General features: G+C 39.7%; 1 protein-coding gene across 1 annotated transcript; it reads left to right on the top strand.

Annotated features, from left to right (window-relative positions):
• Positions 1–1,187: 1,187 nt before the first annotated feature.
• On the top strand, positions 1,188–19,506 carry stx18 (syntaxin 18). The gene is made up of 11 exons (XM_085456190.1): positions 1,188–1,404; positions 13,111–13,178; positions 14,339–14,454; positions 14,602–14,679; positions 14,801–14,867; positions 14,957–15,048; positions 16,802–16,896; positions 17,210–17,268; positions 17,558–17,627; positions 17,724–17,804; positions 18,556–19,506. Exons 1-11 carry the CDS (start codon positions 1,252–1,254, stop codon positions 18,649–18,651), a joined length of 975 nt encoding a protein of 324 aa, XP_085312316.1. The 5' UTR covers positions 1,188–1,251; the 3' UTR covers positions 18,652–19,506.

Raw genomic sequence — 19,506 nt, 5'->3', positions numbered from 1 at the left:
CTTTCACCTCCTTAGTGAGGTGGAACAAAACTAGTGTCTTCCTTCAGACTAAATATTTCTTATCGTTTCACAGAAAACACTACACATTTAAAACGATAAACTGTATAGTTTAATTTGTTGATTGTGCAGTAGGCTGGTGATAGAGAAGTAAAATGTTATCCAGATGTTCACTAGAGTCGGTAATGTCAGTAGCATGTGGCGTTCTCAACTGCACTGCCAATGATTTAGCTACATTACTAAATGCCATCTTTGGTTATGCTGCAGAGATTCGTATATGTGGGGAGCTGTCGCTGTGTCAGCTGCTTCTTGTTTGGGAATCCTTCATCTATTGTGGGAATATTTTTATCTCAAATGCAGCACGAATAAAAACTTTTATCCATTAATTTATCCGATAAATGTTATTTTAAATTTGAAATGAATGGGCAATCTTTCAGAAAACTTTTAGTAAATAATCCCCAAAACTCGTTCTGATTTGATAAATTAAGAGTTTCTGTGGGGCTAAAGAGTCGTCTCTCTCTTGTTGCAGCAGTCTCAGAGGTTCATTACAGAAATAACTGTTCAGGTCTCTGTAATGAACTGCTCAATGGACAGGCTTTTATCTGTTAACAAAGAATCATTGCTTGCATTATTTATTGATAAATATAACGAGTTTATTAAATAATTAATGATGCATAATCCCTATTTTGTCTCTCTATGTTTAAATGCTTTTTCCTTGTTTTTCACTATCCTATAAATTTTGCTTCAACTTGATTTTCCTCACCTTTACCTCTGTGTATTTCTGTCGTTTGATCTCCTCCCTTGTATTTGCAGTCAGATTTTCCCATTTTTGTTGCAGTCTGAAACTGTACAATTGACCTGTGGGATGGCAGAACTTATGGTTTGGACTGTCGTTTCCCAAATTTGGCACATACAGGTAAAGGCTTCAAGTTAATGCTTTCAGACCGAAGGTTTCAGTTAAAATATTAATAGATTTTTTTTTTTTAATTAAAGATATTTTAAGATTTTCCCTACAAGAGTTGATTCTAAGCGACCGGTCTTTAAATATACGATCGGACTGTAGCAGAATTCAATTATTATGATGTGAATATTACTTATAATAAATAAATACTGATGAAATATTTAAGGTGAAACGTAACGCTTTCGTACCCGTATTACAGGAGAAATCCAGCGCGTCCCACGAAGATGACGTCCTCATCGGGTGACGTGTCAGTTTGTTTACAGCGGTGAGCAGTCGGCTGCAGCTGCTCAGACATGGCTGTTGATATCACGTTACTTTTCAAAGCCAGCGTTAAGACGGTCAAAACCAGGAACAAAGCCATAGGGATTGGCTTCGACTCGACCAAAGATGAAATTTTCAAGAGAAGTAGACCGAAGAGTGGCTTCTCACCGAGGGCGAAAGAAGTGGTGAGTGTTCATCCAGGCTAGCGTTAGCTAACTTTGCTAGCACAGTGGCCAAAGTGCTTTACGTTTAATGGCAGCTTCTAAACTTACTACTACTTTGTAGGAGCAACAGCAGCCAGTGAAATACAGTGCATATACGATGCTTACCACTTCTGTTTCCTTTGGTGTGTTGGCGCTGTTCGTGGTTAGCCGGTGTTCTGTCAACATTTGCAGACTATAACTTTGCTAAATGCAGCATGAACTTAAACTGGATTAGATTTTTTAAAATTTATATTGAATATATGCAAATTATGTTCCAAATTTGTCATAGAATAGATAATATTATGATACGTTGAGATTTGAAATATAAAGGTTGTGATTTTGACTAATACAATAAGTGGCCAGTTAATCGTTTGTTGAAGGCTTTGAGGATCTGTACTGAGAGTAGGGAGCAGGTGAAATAGAGCCTGGAGATGTGCAGGTATGCTTTGAGAGAAGATGAAAGTCAGTAGAAGCAAGACAGAATACATTTGTGTGAATGAGAGGGAGACAGGTGTAACAGTGAAGCTGCAAGGAGCAGAGGTACTGAAGTTTGAGTAGTTTAGATATCTGGGGTCAACCATCCAAAGCAACGGATAATGCATAAGAGGTGTGAAAACGAGTTTGCAGACAGGGTGAAGAAGGTTGAGGCAATGTCAGGAGTGATTTGTGAGAGAAGGATAGCACCAAGAGGGAAAGGGAAGGTTTGCAAGACTAGACCTTTTATGATGTATGGCTTGGAGGTGGTGGCACTGACAAAAACGACCGGAGGCTGAACTGAAGATGTTAAGATCTTCACTGGGAGTCACCAGGATGGACGAAATTAGAAACAAACGCATCAGAGGGGCAGCTTGGGTTGAGCAGTGTGGAGGCAAAGTTAAATAGGTAAGGATGAGATGGCTTGGGTATATGCACAGTCGGAAGAGAAAATACACTAGGCAAAGGATGCTGAACGTGGAGGTGCCAGGCAGGAGGAAGAGAGGAACACCTAAGAGGAGACTCATGGATGTAGTGAAGGAGCACATGCAGAGGGTTTTTGTGATAAAGGAGGGTGCTAGGGATAGGGTGAAATAGAGGCAAATTATCTGCTATGGTATTTTGTAAAGGCAGCTGAAAGAAGAAGAAGAAGAATATCCCATCGATGTTAATGAAATGCTTTTATGCCCTTATATACTTTGGTAATCTACAACTTTTACAGATACAATATTCACCCATTAAAGTTATCTGGGGATGTCCAGGCTTGCTACATGTGCGCTCAACTGTGTTTTACAATTCCTGGTTATTATTATAATAACTGTATTTGTTGGAGTATGCCGTTATTATAAGTGCATATTATAAGTGCATACGCCACTTCATATAAAACATTCTTGGCACAGATTGATAGGTGTGGGCATCATAGGGAGAGAAATAAGTCAGAAATGTTGTTTCATAGCTGCTGGTGTGCAGTCTCCCAGTCTATATTCTCATATCTGACCAAATTCTCATGAAAACAATCACTCAAAGACAAAAGTGTCACATAAAATATATATATGTATTTTCCCCAACATGAGGCCTGCAACTGATATTCAGAAAAAATTTTACACGCTTGGATCAGCAGTTGATATGGTTATTTTTTCAGAAACCATATAAATATGAACAGCTACACAACTGAAGAAGTATGTTTTCATTTCTTCCTTTCTTAGTTTTCTGGTAATAGCCAGTTAAAATGACCTTGGTCTCACTGAAAAATGCTAGCTTTTTAATACACTGTCAGTAATGGAATTTAGACTTCATCTCCTCTAATACTGTAATAATATAAATTTATTTGTAGAATTTCACATAAGACTAAATATATTGGGGAAAACAGTTTTGGATCTCATTTTATGAGACATTGTGTTGATTCAGGAAATGTCATGAAAAACATCTTAAATTATCTTTTTCCGCTGAAATACAGACCCATCCTCTATGGTTGACGGTACAAGATCTAGCAGTGTACATGTTGCTTGTACGTCTACTGCTACACTTTGGCCTGACATGAATATCTCAAAAACAAACCTCTTCAAAGGTACCTTGAAGAACCACTTTACGTATCCCAAGGGGAGTCAGGGCTTTAAGTTGTACCTAGAGCTGGGCGATATGAGATTTTTTCATATCACGATATGTTTTTTTCATTTCAGGCGATAACGATATCTATCACGATATAAGCCAAATAACTATATTTGTAAGATTTAAATGTGCCGTTGCTCACAAGTAAAATGTGAAATAATCAGCAGCTTGTTTTTATTTAAATATTTATTTCCCATAATAAGTTCAACAGGGTAGATGTACTTAAGGAACATGAGACTTTTTCAGATAAATAAAGGCAAATATTGCAAACTACACAAAAGGCAGCCGCTAAAGCGTTTAAGTTTCAAAATAGAACAAACGAAACAGACTAAATTGTCAATTCCACTTAGAAACAAAATATTAATTCTAAAAATAAATCTTAGTTTGTTTTACAGAAGAACAGACAAAACTGACTAACTTTTGTCAATATCAAATAAACTGAGAACTAAAAGGAAATTCTCAATCTCTCCTTGTTGTATAGCTTAGCTTTTCAAACAGTTTTAACAGTTACTTTAGTCTGACAAAAGCCGAATGACGAATTAGCGCTTCCAGTCAGAGACTGAGGCTACGTCCACACGTACACGGGTATTTTTGAAAACGGAGATTTTCCGTTTTCGTTTTAAAAAATAATCCCGTCCACACATAAAGGCAGAAATGAAGGAAAACGCTGCTATGAACATGCCAAAGCAGCAGGTGGCGCTAGATTCCTAACCGTGCAGAAATGTTGGCCAATCAGAAGTCTAGAAGCCTTGGTGGGTAAAAGTAAACAAAGCTGCGGCATAGAAGCAGAACCGAGTCGTATGTGTGGAGGGACTAACTGTGTGTATATGTAAGCATTTAAACACTGCAGAGAGTACAATTAACAGTAACAGTATTGTAGAAATTCATTTCACCGAAACAATAATGTGGCGCAGTGTGACGCATGCACCAGTTTATTGTATTTCCAGACTTGCTTTTGGCACAATTTACAGTGCACGCTACTCTGTTTTTTGTCAGACTTGAAATAGCCGAAATACCTTCACACTACGGAACTTCTATGGCTCTTCCGTTCGACAATCTCTCCGGCGTTGGAACCATCATCTGTTTTCTCTTCGGTCACGCTCGGTTGATTTTTCTAGTCGGCACACTCATTTCCTCCATTAACCGCTGGCTGCTTCCCAAACAAACACACGTGCGGCTTGGCACTTGTGCTGTACGTAACAAGTCACGCGACGTGACGCTGCGGCTGTGATTGGTTCGGCTCTGCGCTACTTAGTTTGGATTGGCTGTTCTTTTCTTTTTTTTTTTTAAGAGGACAAGAGCGGCGAGGTCTATCGCGATAGCTTAATTTCTCTATCGAGTAAAAGTTATATCGCGATACATATCGTTATCGTTCTATCGCCCAGCTCTAGTTGTACCCGATGTCTTCAGCCATCAGCCCGAGGCAAACATGAGCCCATTTGCTGCAGCTCTGCACAACCAGGTTTTTGTTATGTTCTGTTACATGGATATTAGAAATGGTGGTTTAATAAAGGCACTGCTGCTTATTCAAGAGAAACCCAAACCTATCCTGTGGTGGCTGCACCCTGCTCTCCTCCCCCCCTACTGCTGTCTCCTTCGCATTGCAGATATCATCTCCGACCATCTCAGTGAAGCAGTTTTTGCCGAAATTGAAAATGTGAGCTTGGAATGTCCTGACTGCTTACAGTTATGTCGCGGTTTTCACCCACGTCTCCCTGGCTCAGCTATCCTTTTCTGTCTCTATTCGGCATCACATAGGCAGTCATTTTTATGCAGGTCGCCTCTTCCCATGTATGATTCCATAAACATGCTGCAATAACATTTTCTTTCGGCTCTCAAACAATTTCTGGGGAAAGCTGATCCTCCCAAGAGCCAGTGATTAAAGGTGGAAGATCAAAACAGAGAAAATATTAAATTAGGTCCCCAGTAACAATGTTGACGGCCGGCACCTAATGCACAACAGATGTGGGTGCCCTTCAAGACATGCATAACTCTCCCACTAACTCTCCCTCCTAAATTCCCATTGAAGCTTCGCAAAAATAGAAAGAAAACATCAAAGTTGACAAATACACAGTGGACCTCTGAGACTTTTTTCTTTTTCCACTCAAAAGTCAACACAATGAGAAAGGAAATGTAGCTACTTTCAAGTCGATTCAAGAAGGGTTTGATTGACTAATAAGAGGGCCAGTGTTTGCAGGGTGGGGTTTGGTAAGGGGAATCTTTTACCTCATAGGGGTTGGTTTTGGGCGCTGTGATCTCCGTTTCACCGCTCACCTCGTCGCTCTCCGCAGCATGCTACCCTTCTCGAGTTTAAATGGGGAAGGTCACTCTAAAATTGTCAAATTGGGTGTAGAAAATAGCGCTTGGCTCCCCACTCTGCGTTCAGTATTGGTATTCCAAAATTGGCTCCTTCTCACACTGTTTTCTTTGAAACACTGAAAAGTGGGCCAGCTCTTAAAATGATGTTGTGTTGTTAGAGGGGCTCTTCGCTGTGAAAACTTTACAGTGAAATGGTATGCTCTAGTATTTTCGTAACATTTAGTCTGAATTTTTCGACGATGGTTGAGTTTCCAACTCCAGTGTGTTTTCTTTTTTTTTAAACAATTGAAATTTCATTTTATGTTTGAGATGTTATAAACTAAATCAAGCTAAACCATTGTGAAAGTGAAGTTAAAATTATCACCTTGTATCACACCGGGACGTTAAAGAGGATCAGTGAACTTGCAAAGGTCAGAGTCGCAGATCAAAGTTGAAATAATCGTTAGAGATGTGTTTAAGAGTCTGTGGGTGTTTTGCTTCAGATGAAACTGGAATGAATTTGCACATTTCTTCTTGTGCTTAACGGATCACATACAGATGGTGTACAGCCACAGCAGCAGATGTTACATGACATTTATGAGTTGTTTAGGGAATGTGGTGCACAAGTATGCCCCCCCCCAACAGTCTTTGTAGAAGTAAAAGTAATTGGCAGTCAAAGAAAGGTAAAACATTTATCATAGGGATGTTAAAAAGCCCAAAAGCCAGATCAGTGAAAAATAAAAGAATTGATATTGTACATAATATGTACTAAAGCAATGGTAGCGCCTTATTTAGCCACATTTTGCAAGTTTGCAGTCAGTAATTTTATATTATGCTTCTGCTCATCACGTTACCAAAGTACAACACAAAAGGTAAAACGCGGTCTCATATAGCTGCCTAAGCCAAGTCTATGCTGAGCGATTTGCAGGGATCACGCTCAGATGAACAGTGCTGCTAAATGGTCTCTTTTACCAGTTGGCCTAATCTCTGCACTGTTTTCCCATGAAAGCCAGGCAAATTGAATTTTGAGGCATCTGCTGTCAGCCCTGAGCAGGATCGTGATCTTTGTTTTACTGCACGCAACAAAAGGTTTGGAAGGACTCATGAAAATGAAACTAACGAGCAAAAAGTGGTTAAAAGCAGTTTTACAGATGCATGACAAGCTCTAAGTCATGAGGCAGTCATTGCTTTTCTGTAGACACGATTGTTAGAGATGAACAAGCAGCAGCTGTGGATACTTTAAATACTGTCTTACGGCATTATCATTAGGCAAATGTTGCGATTTCCCAATACTAATGACAGCAGACTGCATTCACCACTCTTAACACTAAAATCCGAGCCATGAAACTCCAACAGATGTGTACTTATCTGTTTAAGCAAATGACAACTATAAAGAATACAATTGGGCCTTTTGTTACAGGATAAAATGTGGAAATAAGTCATGGGGTATTCATTATTTGTTGTCATTTCACATTGATACTGAATGCACAAAATAAAACTAAAGCAGATGATACTGTTTCAGTTTTGTTTTTAAAGCAAAGGTCAAAAGACGAGTTTGTTTACTGTCTTAGAGGTAAAGACTCAAGTAGGTTTGAGTTTTCCAGTACTGTGAGAATCTGACTCGAATCAAACGTCTAGATTTTCCATGCACTCCGCAAATTACTTTGCTTTATTAAATCACTGAAGTGTTTTCTGTCTTTATAGATTATGTCTTTTTCTTGCTCGTGTTTTTGAAACTAAAGTTTAACTCAAGTGGTTTTGTTTTTGGTTCTTTTTTGGAAGTGAATTATATCAATTCAGTGATGTATAATACACTGAAGGAAAGTTGCAGTGTCACTTACTCTGAAATTGCATTTCTGGTACTTTTTAGGTGTTTTCAGTGCTACTGTATGCAGGGGAAAAAACGTATTTATTATAATGACCATGACAACTGATACCAGGTTGGCAGGAGATGCTCATTAAGTACATCTAAGTTATAGAGCTAGTGATTTTGCTGATTTATTACCTTTTGTTGTCAGGATTTCAGCATGTGTATCCTGCTGTCCTAAGCAGGGGTGAGCTTTCTTTTATTTACTTGTTTCACCAGAGGATGCCAATGTGGACAGTACGTTTCTTACTCTTCTATGACCCACTGTGTGCAGTACTGTTTGCATTATATTGTATATGAATATTGAACATTAATAAAGTGTAATATAAGATTTCCTCCTGGGCTGAAACAAACACGTGGACTTGCAAACCATAATTCCAGTTCGCTGTGATAATATTTTGGCAGTTCTGAAAAACAGACACAGGTTTGCGTCAGTCCAACCAAGGCAACTTGACCGGACTTAAGTAAACAAAAGAGAGATGGTCTTACAATTCAAAAACATGCTGAAATAATCACAAAACGTGATTAAGTATGCTCTCTAAGGAATATCAGTAAATACAAATACTTACACAACAATATTTTGAATCTAATGGTAGATACTGTATGTATCTATTATATTATGTGGTGTCCTTTTTTAAAAACAGTTCTGTTTATCTCACATGCTTAACGTCACCTTCTCTTCAGCTGCCAGCTTTGCCTTTTGTTTATTAATTAATTTTTTGTCCCGTGTTGTCCATTTGTGTTTTAGTGAAACGTTACAGCCCCACCCTTCACATCTGTTTCATATGAAATTGATTATTAAGATATGATGGCTTTGAATGCATGCTTGAAATCGGTTTAGGCAGGCTGTAAACCTTCCTCAATAGTTTTGCCACTGACTCAGTCCGTCTCACTAAGCTCCAGCAGCAGGACCGTTACAAGTTGTGATTGAACAGAGATGATTGCTGAATGCTTTCCATCTGTCTTGAAGGGGAGAAATGTGACACAGTTGTAAAATACAATAGCGGTAATGTGGTCATTTCAGCTTTGTACTCTTTACCGCAGACTATACATTGGCTGATATTCCTCAGTATTTGAAAATCTCTAATATATGATTCAGACTCTCCGTCACTTTTCAAATCCATCCTTGATCTGACCTGTGTGACAGTAGATGAAGAAGCACCGAGACTGCATGCAAGCGCTGCTTTCCACATCTTTGTATCGAAGTGAATTGGCCGGTTAAACTCGTGACAGATTAATACAACTTTAGCACATATTAAAAGGGTCGAGGACCCAGTTGGTAAATATTCTTAAAAGCTTTCTTTGATTACTCCTTGTTTGTTTATAGAGCTGGCTAAAGCTTCCTAACTGTGAATAGACATGAGAAGACAAAACTCAGCCCATTAGAGAGTCAGACATAAACATGATAATAGAGTCAACATGTGGCTCAGCGTTCTCCTCTGAAGCATCCTCTCTGCATCAGGGCCACATTCCTAAACACAACATAACGTGGCGTCAGTATGGATAGCCCACAGTCAGGACACACAGGGACTTGAACCAAAGCAGGGCAGTCATCATCAAATTCTGTCAGTTACCTGGATTAAACAAAACAAAGAGCTATCCAGGCTCTTTAGAAAATCTGCTAGCTAAGCCTTTTCTCTTTTCTTCCTCATAATAATCCCCCCTGATGGTTTGTTTGGGCTCAGTCAGAGCTGGAGGGAACCAAGGGGAAGGAGAAAGTGAGGAGGTAAAGTGGGGGTCTTTGATGATGACGAGATTAGATATAGCCCGGCAGACTGTCTCCTCTTGCCTTCCCTGTGAGCTCTGCCTCACACACACCTGCGGCAGCTACACGTTACACTCACACACACGTTCACGCGTACCTATGCATACACATATGTGGTGAGCCGCATGCACAAGGCCACCCCCTTCCTCATTGTTCAGGAATTACTTGCTCTTTAAGGTCTTACGTTACAAGAGCAATTGATCCCTCTGACCCCCTGCAAACCCTTGAGGTTGTGCTGGGAATCCAAGCTCCAATGTATACACACAGGAGGCAGCTCAACCCCCAGAGCAGCAGTCTTTGACACTCCCCAGCACCCCCACAACACACAACACACACACACACACACACACACACACACACACACACACACACACACACACACACACACAGACCTTCCACTGTGTTCCAGTGCTTTGGGCTTAGCACTGCCTGCTGGTGAAAAAGGTGTAGTACCACGAGTAGAGGTTTGTAGTCAGATAAACTTTGTACAAAGCTGAAACCGAGTGTTAATTGCAAGCAGGAAACAGTTTATAGTAAAGACAAGCCAAATCGTTCTTGGTGTGGAGGAGTTTATATTTTCTAATTTCAAGTCTAGATTACATAAATATCTCTGTGTTTCATTTAGGAACTTAGACATAACATTTCACTTTATTTGTTCCTCACAAAATCATACCAAAAGACTCTAAACCACAACGAACGAGTTGAAATGTTACAGCAACAACACAAAGCAACTTTTAATTAAAAAAACAAAAACCAAACAGTCCAATTTTTGCTGTAATCAGAATCAGAATCAGAATACTTTATTGATCCCTGGGGGAAATTATTTTTTGTTACAGTGCTCCATTTTAAACCAACATTAAGACAAGACAGACAATACGCTAACTAAGAATAGTACAATATATACATATATATACATACATACATACATAAGTCACTTATAAATAAATATTTGGAAAAGAAACATGTGTAGCTGTAGCAGCAAACAGTGTGTTAAGTGGATGCGTTGTACAGGGAGATGGCCACAGGCAGGAATGATTTCCTGTGTCGTTCAGTGGTGCTTTTCGGTAATCTCAGTCTCTCACTGAACGAGCTCCTGTGACTGACCAACATGTCATGGAGTGGGTGGGAGGTGTTATCCAACATTGTCTTTATCTTGGACAGCATCCACCTCTCCGACACCACCTTGAGGGAGTCCAGCTCCATCCCCACAACATTGCTGGCCTTACGGATCAGTTTATTAAGTCTGTTGGCATCTGCGACCCTCAGCCTGCTCCCCCAGCATGCAACAGCATAGAGGATCGCACTGGCCACAACAGACTCATAGAAAATCCTCAGCATTTTCTGGCAGATCAGCATTTTCTGGCAGAAGATGTTGTTTCCAAGCTTGTTTGCAGTTCAAAGCTATAAAAAACTTATAAAGGTTGTTACAATGATAACCAGTCTTATTCACTGACATGCTAGATTTTAATTATATGAAGGATTCTTTGCATGTGTTTGATTAACTTCAAAGAGCAGTCCGTGACTCTACGTACTACTTCATGTCATTAATATAATTCATCTAAATGGTTGCAATAAGACTGTGTTGCAAAGATGGCTGTGTCCAATTAATACCCTCCAAACAGCAAGCTGGAAGGATTGCTCATGAACCTCTACAGTGTGGGAATGTTTCAGAAACACGGTCAACAGTGTGGTGCATTGCAAATGGCTTATTATGCCAGTGCAGCTATTAACAAGACATCATCCTGTCCTCACTTAAGCATTATATACTACAACTGTCAAGGTACTGAGTGTATTCTGTTTGTAGTCGTTGCCTAAAAAGGGATTTTTACCTTTTTCCTCTCCATGCATCGTCTTAACATTGTCGTGGGCCATTTTATATTGTATTTTTTGTATTTGTTTTAACAGTGGTCATATTAACTGCGTTAGCTCCAGAGATGAGGTGAATTCAGAATGTGTTAAGGATTTTAAGTCAAGTGAAAGCACTCATTTGTCAGTTAAGGGAAGCGCCGACTGTTACATATGCAGATTAATATAACAGTGTCACAGGAGTCCTTTTGAAGTTGTGCTTCAATATTATTCTGATCAGGCATCTGAAAAAAGGTCTGTTATTATTGTGATAACTGACAAACACCTGTGTTTTAATCATAGGTCTTTTGTTTGGTAGTCAAGATACTGTCAAATTTACCGAACAAGAGTGGTTGTAATAATATTAAAAACATTTTTAGATGTCATATTTAGACATTATAATCATGTCAAATGAAGAATATATTAAAATAATATACATTTATGATGTAACATTAAAGTTTGATTACAGATATAATACTGAATGAGTTGCATCATAAAATGTCACATGACACGATGATGCTCACCCAAACATTATTGCCGTCTGCTCCCATGCGATATTTTCTAGACTTTAAGTGTGTACAGTCATAATTATGGTTGATCAGTGATTGATTGAGAATGCTGCAACAGTAAAACTAGAGATTTACTAGAGCCAATTTCAAACAGGCATGTTTTGAATAGGCTCTAAACTAGTAACTAATGCTGATCTGAATGACTTTAAACTATAAGTACGGTTCTGTTCTCCCTGAACCCTCCAAGCTCAACTGCACTGAACATCAATTAACTCCTGACCTCACAAATAATTGTATTATTAGCGGGGGTCAGCCTGCCTTGTCCTTGCCTGCGTTAGCATGCCCCCCACAGCAGTGTCGTACGTCACCCTCTAAACCAGAGAAGGACTTCTGGGTTTCTAACAAATTGCTCGGCTCTGTTTATCACAACACCTTCTTTATGCCCTGACAAACGAGTCATTTTTCAAACGTCAGCTCAAATAAAACACCGCTTTAAGTCACTGTGACGCTAGGAATGAATGTTTAGAGACATTATTAGACGACTGGTGCCAGGTTACTCTTTACAGCCAAAGCAATTTGATAATTGAGGCTGTTAGCGTGAAAAAGTGAAGGCTGAAGACAGCGTCGTTATGCTATCAAAATAATCCCCCACGCTCTGTGCTCGCTGTCACAGTCAAACTCATTGTGTCATTTTTCAGTCCTGCGCCTGTCTCAGTTCTGTCTTCTTGTGGATCCAACAGAGCCTGCTGTGTGTGCTTTCACACCCTCTTGTAGCCTGCCAGCAGAAGTCTGTGGACAGGGAAGCAATTTGGTCTTTTTTAATATTTGACTGAATTACACGAGCAAATATTGGATTGAACCAAGTTTCCTCTGGTTTCCCTTTGCACACACACACTCCTGGACTTTCTCTCTGTGATAAATAGCAACAGATCATAAATTTAAAGCTTATTGGAAATGGCTCTGTCAGTGCTCTGTATGCTCTGTAAGCCCTTGGTTTTATTTATGAGAGCTGTTTGACGGGCAAATTGCTGGTTTGATTTTTGTATGTCCTGGAGTTGATGAATTGTCATAAGTAAATATTGAGAATTCACAGAGATAGAAGGACACTGGTTTCCTGTCACTTCCAATAAATGTAAAATTATGCATTTACTCTGGCTCTGTTGGAATGTAGCTGGGAGAAAATAGTTTCCTCATACATGTCTGGAAAAAAAAACAATGTTGACCAAAATTAACATATTTGAAGGTGCAACTGCGTATTTAAAGACTTGTTGACATGACGGTGATGGGGTCGAGTAATGCTACTTCTCACTTTATCTTGGCAGATCACGAACATCACCAAGCTCAAAGACTTTCTGCTACAGCACAGAAAAGATTATGTGAGCGCCGGAAGGTAAGCTTCTCCAAACAGTCACAGTAATCCACCACAATCAACAACAGCAACGGCAAAACCCTTCAAGGCTGCAGGGAAAGCTGATGAGGGCACAAACGCTTTAATTCTGACAAAATTCAGAGAAGGTCAGGAGTCAGGGTTATTTTCAGCGTGCGTGAGTGTCTGTGCGCGAGCTACAGGGGCTGCCTTCTGGCACAAGGTCAGCAGCGAGTCGGGTGGTCTGTAGAGGCAGACTCCAGTCTAATTGTCTGGAATAATTGAGCTGCAACCAAGTGTAGAGCAAATCACACCCAGGGACTAATCCAGGCCTTCCTCTCTCCAAGGCCCCTCTGCGTTGTGTGTGTGTGTGTGTGTGTGTGTGTGTGTGTGTGCGTGTGTGTGTGTGTGTGTGCGTGTGTGTGTGTGTGCGTGTGTGTGTGCGCGTGCGTGAGTAGCCACTGTTGGGAACGAGTTGTTGATGAAACCTCAAAAGAAAACATTAACTAAGCATTAGACATGTCAGTGGGTTGAGTGTGGTAGTATTTAGTGATGGGACTGTCCACTGATATGTTTGCAGGTCTTGTATACATTCAGCTTTTCCCATAGCTGTTACTATCTTCCAGATTTCCTGTTAACCTCTTAGTCCTCAGAGTAATTGTGACCTATAGTTGATAACTGATTTATTTACACTGATGTTATAACATGATGTAATGGTAATGAAACTAAAGTCCTTCAATGGATGGCTTGTTCAGCTTCAAATCTTGTAATTATTATCAATTATTTGTTGTCAAGTGACATCTCTATTTCCTGGACAGCCACCCACAAACTAATAATACAAAGGGAAAAGACTCAAATGTGGATTGTCATATTTACTTTTTAAAGTTTAAAACACCTAGCTAAAGCAAAATACAGACTTTAGCTTGCTTACTGCCTTGCTTCCTTAGGTTTCCCCCCACAAAGTATGCATTGCATGATGGGATGCTTAACATGATGCTCACTTAGGACAAATTTGGAGTACACTGTTTAAAGCTGCGCGTGGAAATGAGGGAAGGAGTATTTGGACAAGTGCTTTCTCAACTTGAAACTATTCACATTACGGCATGTCTGTCGGTGTAAAACTAAATATGATGTTTGTAAAAGTCTTCAAGCTCACTCTCATTGCTCTGGTGTGTGTTTTACAGTCTCATTTCATCAGACCTTTCCCGCATGACAGACAATGACCGTGACCAGATCGACCAGGATGCTCAGATCTTTATGAGAACCTGCTCTGAAGCCATCAAGCAGCTACGCAATGAAGGTGTGTCTTTTATTTCTGTGCAGCAAATCAACTTAAATGGAAATTTAAACATAACATATCTGGAAATGCTGATATGGTCTTGTTCATACTGCATGCTTTCCAAGTCAGGAAGTCTTGACTGTAAATATATTATTGTTGTCATCTCAGCTGAAAAACAGGTGATATCAGCTCAGATAAAGGAGCACAGGGGAGCGGTGCTAGACCTCATTGAAACATACCTAAAAGGTGAGTTTGTAGCTAATTACTGAACTTCTAGTGAGTCCTCTGTTACCTGTTTTAATACTTCATAATTCTTTCATAATGCATCTGACACAATTTGATCATACCTTGCATCTTTGGTTTTAAGGTGTATGCAAGCTGTACTCTGAGCAGAGAGCAATTAGAGTCAAGAGAATGGTGGACAAGAAGAGGCTGTGAGTATTTGCATTCCTCACTGACCTGTTGTCACTCATCATTTTTAAACTGCTTGTGATTCATGTAATATTGTGTTCTGTGGTCACAGATCAAGACTGGTACCAGAGCATCACGGTCCAGTGGAGAAAAAAGTGGAAGTGGAGCCCACAGAGGAGGACACCGTTAAGGAGGGAAGTTCTGGTAAGTCAACATGCAAAGCCTGTCACGACAAGCCCTACTGCATTTTATTAGAACTTACCTGACTCCAAATTATGCTTTCTTCTTCTACTTTTTTGTGATCTCATATATTTCAGCTTTTTTTAAAACATATATAATATATATAATGTCATGGTGTCTTATCACAGTGTCATTGCACATGATGATGATGATGATTCTTTGTGATCTCAGTTAAGATTGAAAGTTAAGTATGAGTATTATTCATATCATCATCCATAGCCAACATTGGCAGACAGGAAGCAATAAGTAGCACTATTTGGATCAGTTAACTGTATTAAATGTTATAATTAGGGATGGGTATCGTTTAGGTTTTATCCGATACCGGTGTCAAACCAGTACTTTCGAAACAGTGCCGGTGCTTAAACGGTGCTCAAACCGGTGCTTAAAGAATGGAGAACACACACTTTGTCCAAAAACCTCTCATGTTCAGCTGTTTTTTTGTAGAAAGCTAACAATGTTAGCCTTTTCTGCAGCTATAGGGCATATATGGTATCACTCTTGGCTGGAAGCAGTGCTTAAACAATGGAAAAAACACAAACTTTAAACCTCTCATGTTCAGCTGTTTTTTTGTAGAAAGCTAACAATGTTAGCCTTTTCTGCAGCTATAGGGCATATATGGTATCACTCTTGGCTGGAAGCAGTGCTTAAACAATGGAAAAAACACAAACTTTAAACCTCTCATGTTTAGCTGTTTTCCACTTTTTCTTTGGTCGTTTTAGCCTTTTTGGCCAGGGTGAAGGGAGTATCTGCCATCAAACAAGAAGACAGCTGCATGTAACTACGACGGTGTTTGCTAGTTCACCTTACATGCATTAATGTAATAATGTGGTTAGCCTACTCAACGTAAATTACACACGGACAACATTAAGCTACTCACGCAGAGAAGAACGGCTGCTGCTGCCATCATCATCCGTCATCATTTCTGCTACACTGGCAGGGCTAGGGGCCAGGACTCTCCTCTTCGGGTTTTTGGGAGATGTTGCTAACTCTGTGCATTTCTCGGCTTTTAAAAAAATCGCTATGCGTCGCCAGGTTGGTCGTCAGATTCCAGGTGTTACCTCCTTTGCACAGTATCACCTTAAAGCACTTGTTGCAGGCTGCTGAGTTTGCATCTTTTGCTGTGAAGTACAGCCAGACTTTTGACGGCTTCGCCTTGGGCATTTTTAATCTGTAGCTCGAAAAGAACGTACGTACCTGGGCCCGCCTACTATCCTTGCAAAGGTAAAATGATTGGCTAGAATCCAAAGTGTATGACATCTCAGGGAAAGAAAAAAAAAAGCACCGAAATGTGCGCTGCTTTTCGGTCTGGTTACTACTGTTTATGTCAGAACCGGTGCCATAATGGCATCGGATACCGGTACCTATCCCTAGTTATAATTACAGTAGTCAAAAAGGACATTTATTATTATAATCTTGTCAACTTGATTTGTATTTGAAAGTGAAAACTGCTTTAAGAGACTGCTTCCTGAAGGCAGTTGAACCAATTTCAAAGCTCATCTGGACTCACAACACACTCACTCTAAAAAATAAGTTACTGAATGCTGGAATAGCTTACCAAAGGCAATAAAGGAGTATGGACTAAATAATAAACTAACTGAAGATATTCCATTTAAAAAACTCCATCATAATAACTGCTCAAGGTTATATTTTCAGAGAGGTTTCTTATTGTAACACGTCTAAAGTTGTCTTTAAAAGTCTTTTGTCTTTCGCCCTTTAGAGAAGACTGCATCATCAGAGGTCCAGGACAACCCTGTAAACCTGTGGGAGGAGAGCCGAGTGGAAGATGAGCTCTCCCCAGAGGAAATTCAGATGGTGTGACACCTTAGAAAATATTTATGTATACAGAATAATGAATGAATAGATCTGCATGTTTCAAACGTTAATGTTGTACTTTGACAGCGTGTCGGTGCACAGGGACAACTCGTTGTTGATTTTTGCCAGAGGTTTGAAGGGTTAAAGATTTAGAGCAGCAAATGTCAGACTAATTTGGATTGTTATTTGTCATCACAAAAGCAGCTTACAGGGATTTCCTGATAAGGCAAATAAAAGTGGAAATATATTTACACTAAATTAGCATTTGACATCTGCATTATACATATTTATTCAGTACTGTGTTTATGTCTAGTTTGAGCAGGAAAACCAGAGGTTGATCAGTGAGATGAACAGCCTGGTGGATGAAGTGAGGTGAGTCTCCATCTGTGTATGTTCCCTTCTGTTTTTGATAAGTCTGTTTTAAACAGCATGGCTGAAATGTTAGATGTTGATCAAGACAGGATTAAAATTACCCAAAGATTTGAGTGTTTGCAGATTAGTCCTCTGGTGGCTAATAAAACTAAATGAAATGGATCTGAAACACTTGTGATAAAAAAATCACTAAACACTAAATGTTCCCCTAACATCATCTGGAAGGGCTTATATATGCTAGCCACATTATTTTCATTGGATGCTTCATGCCAGTGTTTGTACCCACCAGGCAAATCGAAGGGAAGGTGGTAGAGATCTCACGACTTCAAGAAATCTTTGCTGAGAAAGTCCTGCAACAAGTGAGCTGGGTTCCTTCGGTTTCACACAGGCACTCTGTTAAGTGCACGGTGCATTGTTGTACACAGACTTATTGTCCATCTTATTCTCCATGACAGGAAGCAGAAATAGACAACATTCATCAGCTCGTCGTTGGTGCTACAGAGAACGTCAAAGAAGGCAATGAGGATATACGAGAGGTACCTTTTACTGCACTGGGGGAAAAACACACCTCTGCATCACATATATTGGCTGTACATTCTCCGGTCACTTTATTAGATACACCTGGGTGTTAGACCCCCTTTTACCTTCAGAACTGCTTTAATTTCAACAGATTCAACAAGGTGCTAAAAAAAACCTCTAAGATTTTGTTTCATGTTCACATGATAGCGTCACACACATGCGGCACATTTATCAGCTCCACATCCATGATGTGATGCTCCTGTTTCACATCCTAAAAGTGCTCTGTTGGTGACTGTGGAGGTCACCAGATCCTGTTTTCATATTTGAGAAACCAGTTTGAGAGGATTTGGAAGCAGCCATCAGAACATAGGTACTCTGTGGACTGTGATGCTCTTTTGCATACCTTGGTTGTAACAAGTGGTCATTTGTGTTGTTATTGCCTTCTTTTTGGCTCACAGCAGTCTGGCCATTCTCTTTGGACCTCTGGCATGAACAAGGCATTTTGGCCTAGAGAACTGCCATTCACTGGACAGTGATATCAACAACCGTGCCACGTTCAAAGTCACTTAAATCACTTTTTTCCCCCATTCTGATGCTCAGCTTGAACTTCAGCAGGTCTTCTGCATGTCTAAATGCATTAAGCTGCGGCAATGTGATTGGCTAATTCGGTATTTATATTGACAACCAGTTGAACAGGTGTACCGGTGAGTATATATGTGACTTATATTTCCACTCAGTAAAATGTCATTGTGTTTACTTCTTTTTAAGGCTATCAAAAACAACGCTGGATTTAGGGTATGGATCCTCTTTTTCCTCGTTATGTGCTCTTTTTCTCTTCTCTTCCTGGACTGGTATGACAGTTAACACGACTGCCCAAATGGACTCTGGACAACAAGAAACTGCCTGAAGCTGATACACAATGCCAATCTCAGAAGTGATTGTACAACTAACTGAGAAGTGAAGTGATGGCAACAGCGAGACTGAACGTGAGATTATGTCCTCAAGTTTAAATGGCACTTAATTCTTCCCTGATTCTATCTAGGGTAGCTTTAATATAAAAATGCACTTGTATTTTAACATCTTGCCTTTCTCAGCCATGAGTAACAATGGTTTGACTGGATTTCGATCCCTGTGAATCTCTTCCGAAACTGTTTTATGCACTAGAGCGTATTTGCATCTTGACATCACAGTCCCATGTATTCAAAAAGATTTGTTCTTTATGTAAAATAAATTACTCTAAATGCTCAAAATGGTTTTCAGATTGGAGCCGAATAAACTGTACTGGCACATCAGATACACTCAAGTAAAAGCAAATGATTCTCAACTAATTTATAGCAAATTTAACGTGTACCTTCTCTCATTAATTCATGATGATATTTCATGATATAAAACAATTTTTATAATTCGTATCTATGTGGGTTTGCAGATAACATCAAAGGCAGCTGAAGCCGCTGCCTGCCTTGGTTTGTGTCAGCTAAGGAGAAAGTAGCTGTTGACTTCTGATGTTTCTGTTAATCTGTTTATAATGATTAACTCAGATTCCAGTGACAGCATTAAAGTGCTTTGAACATTTTTTTCCTTTGATGTCAGCTCAAGAGCAACTGGAACTTTTAACTGTGTTTATTTTCTGTGCCGAGGGAGTTTTCAGCAGCTCTGACATGACTTGCTCTCAAAGTAATGAATAAAAATCTTCTTTTGCATAAATGGATTGCACATAGA

This window comes from Copadichromis virginalis, linkage group LG5, assembly GCF_057382275.1.
Source record: "Copadichromis virginalis isolate Kocher_CV1m ecotype Utaka linkage group LG5, C_Virginalis_male_GT1.1, whole genome shotgun sequence".
NCBI classification, from domain to species: Eukaryota; Metazoa; Chordata; class Actinopteri; order Cichliformes; family Cichlidae; genus Copadichromis; species Copadichromis virginalis.
This window is presented reverse-complemented; position numbering and strand designations above follow the sequence as displayed.

Bases quoted from the DNA above. Each gene is read 5' to 3' on its own strand.
- stx18 (XM_085456190.1), top strand. From the start codon at position 1,252: ATGGCTGTTGATATCACGTTACTTTTCAAAGCCAGCGTTAAGACGGTC. The intron at 15,049-16,801 runs GTAAGTCAACAT...TTCGCCCTTTAG, and splicing joins CGTTAAGGAGGGAAGTTCTG to AGAAGACTGCATCATCAGAG. The intron at 17,269-17,557 runs GTGAGTCTCCAT...TGTACCCACCAG, and splicing joins AGCCTGGTGGATGAAGTGAG to GCAAATCGAAGGGAAGGTGG.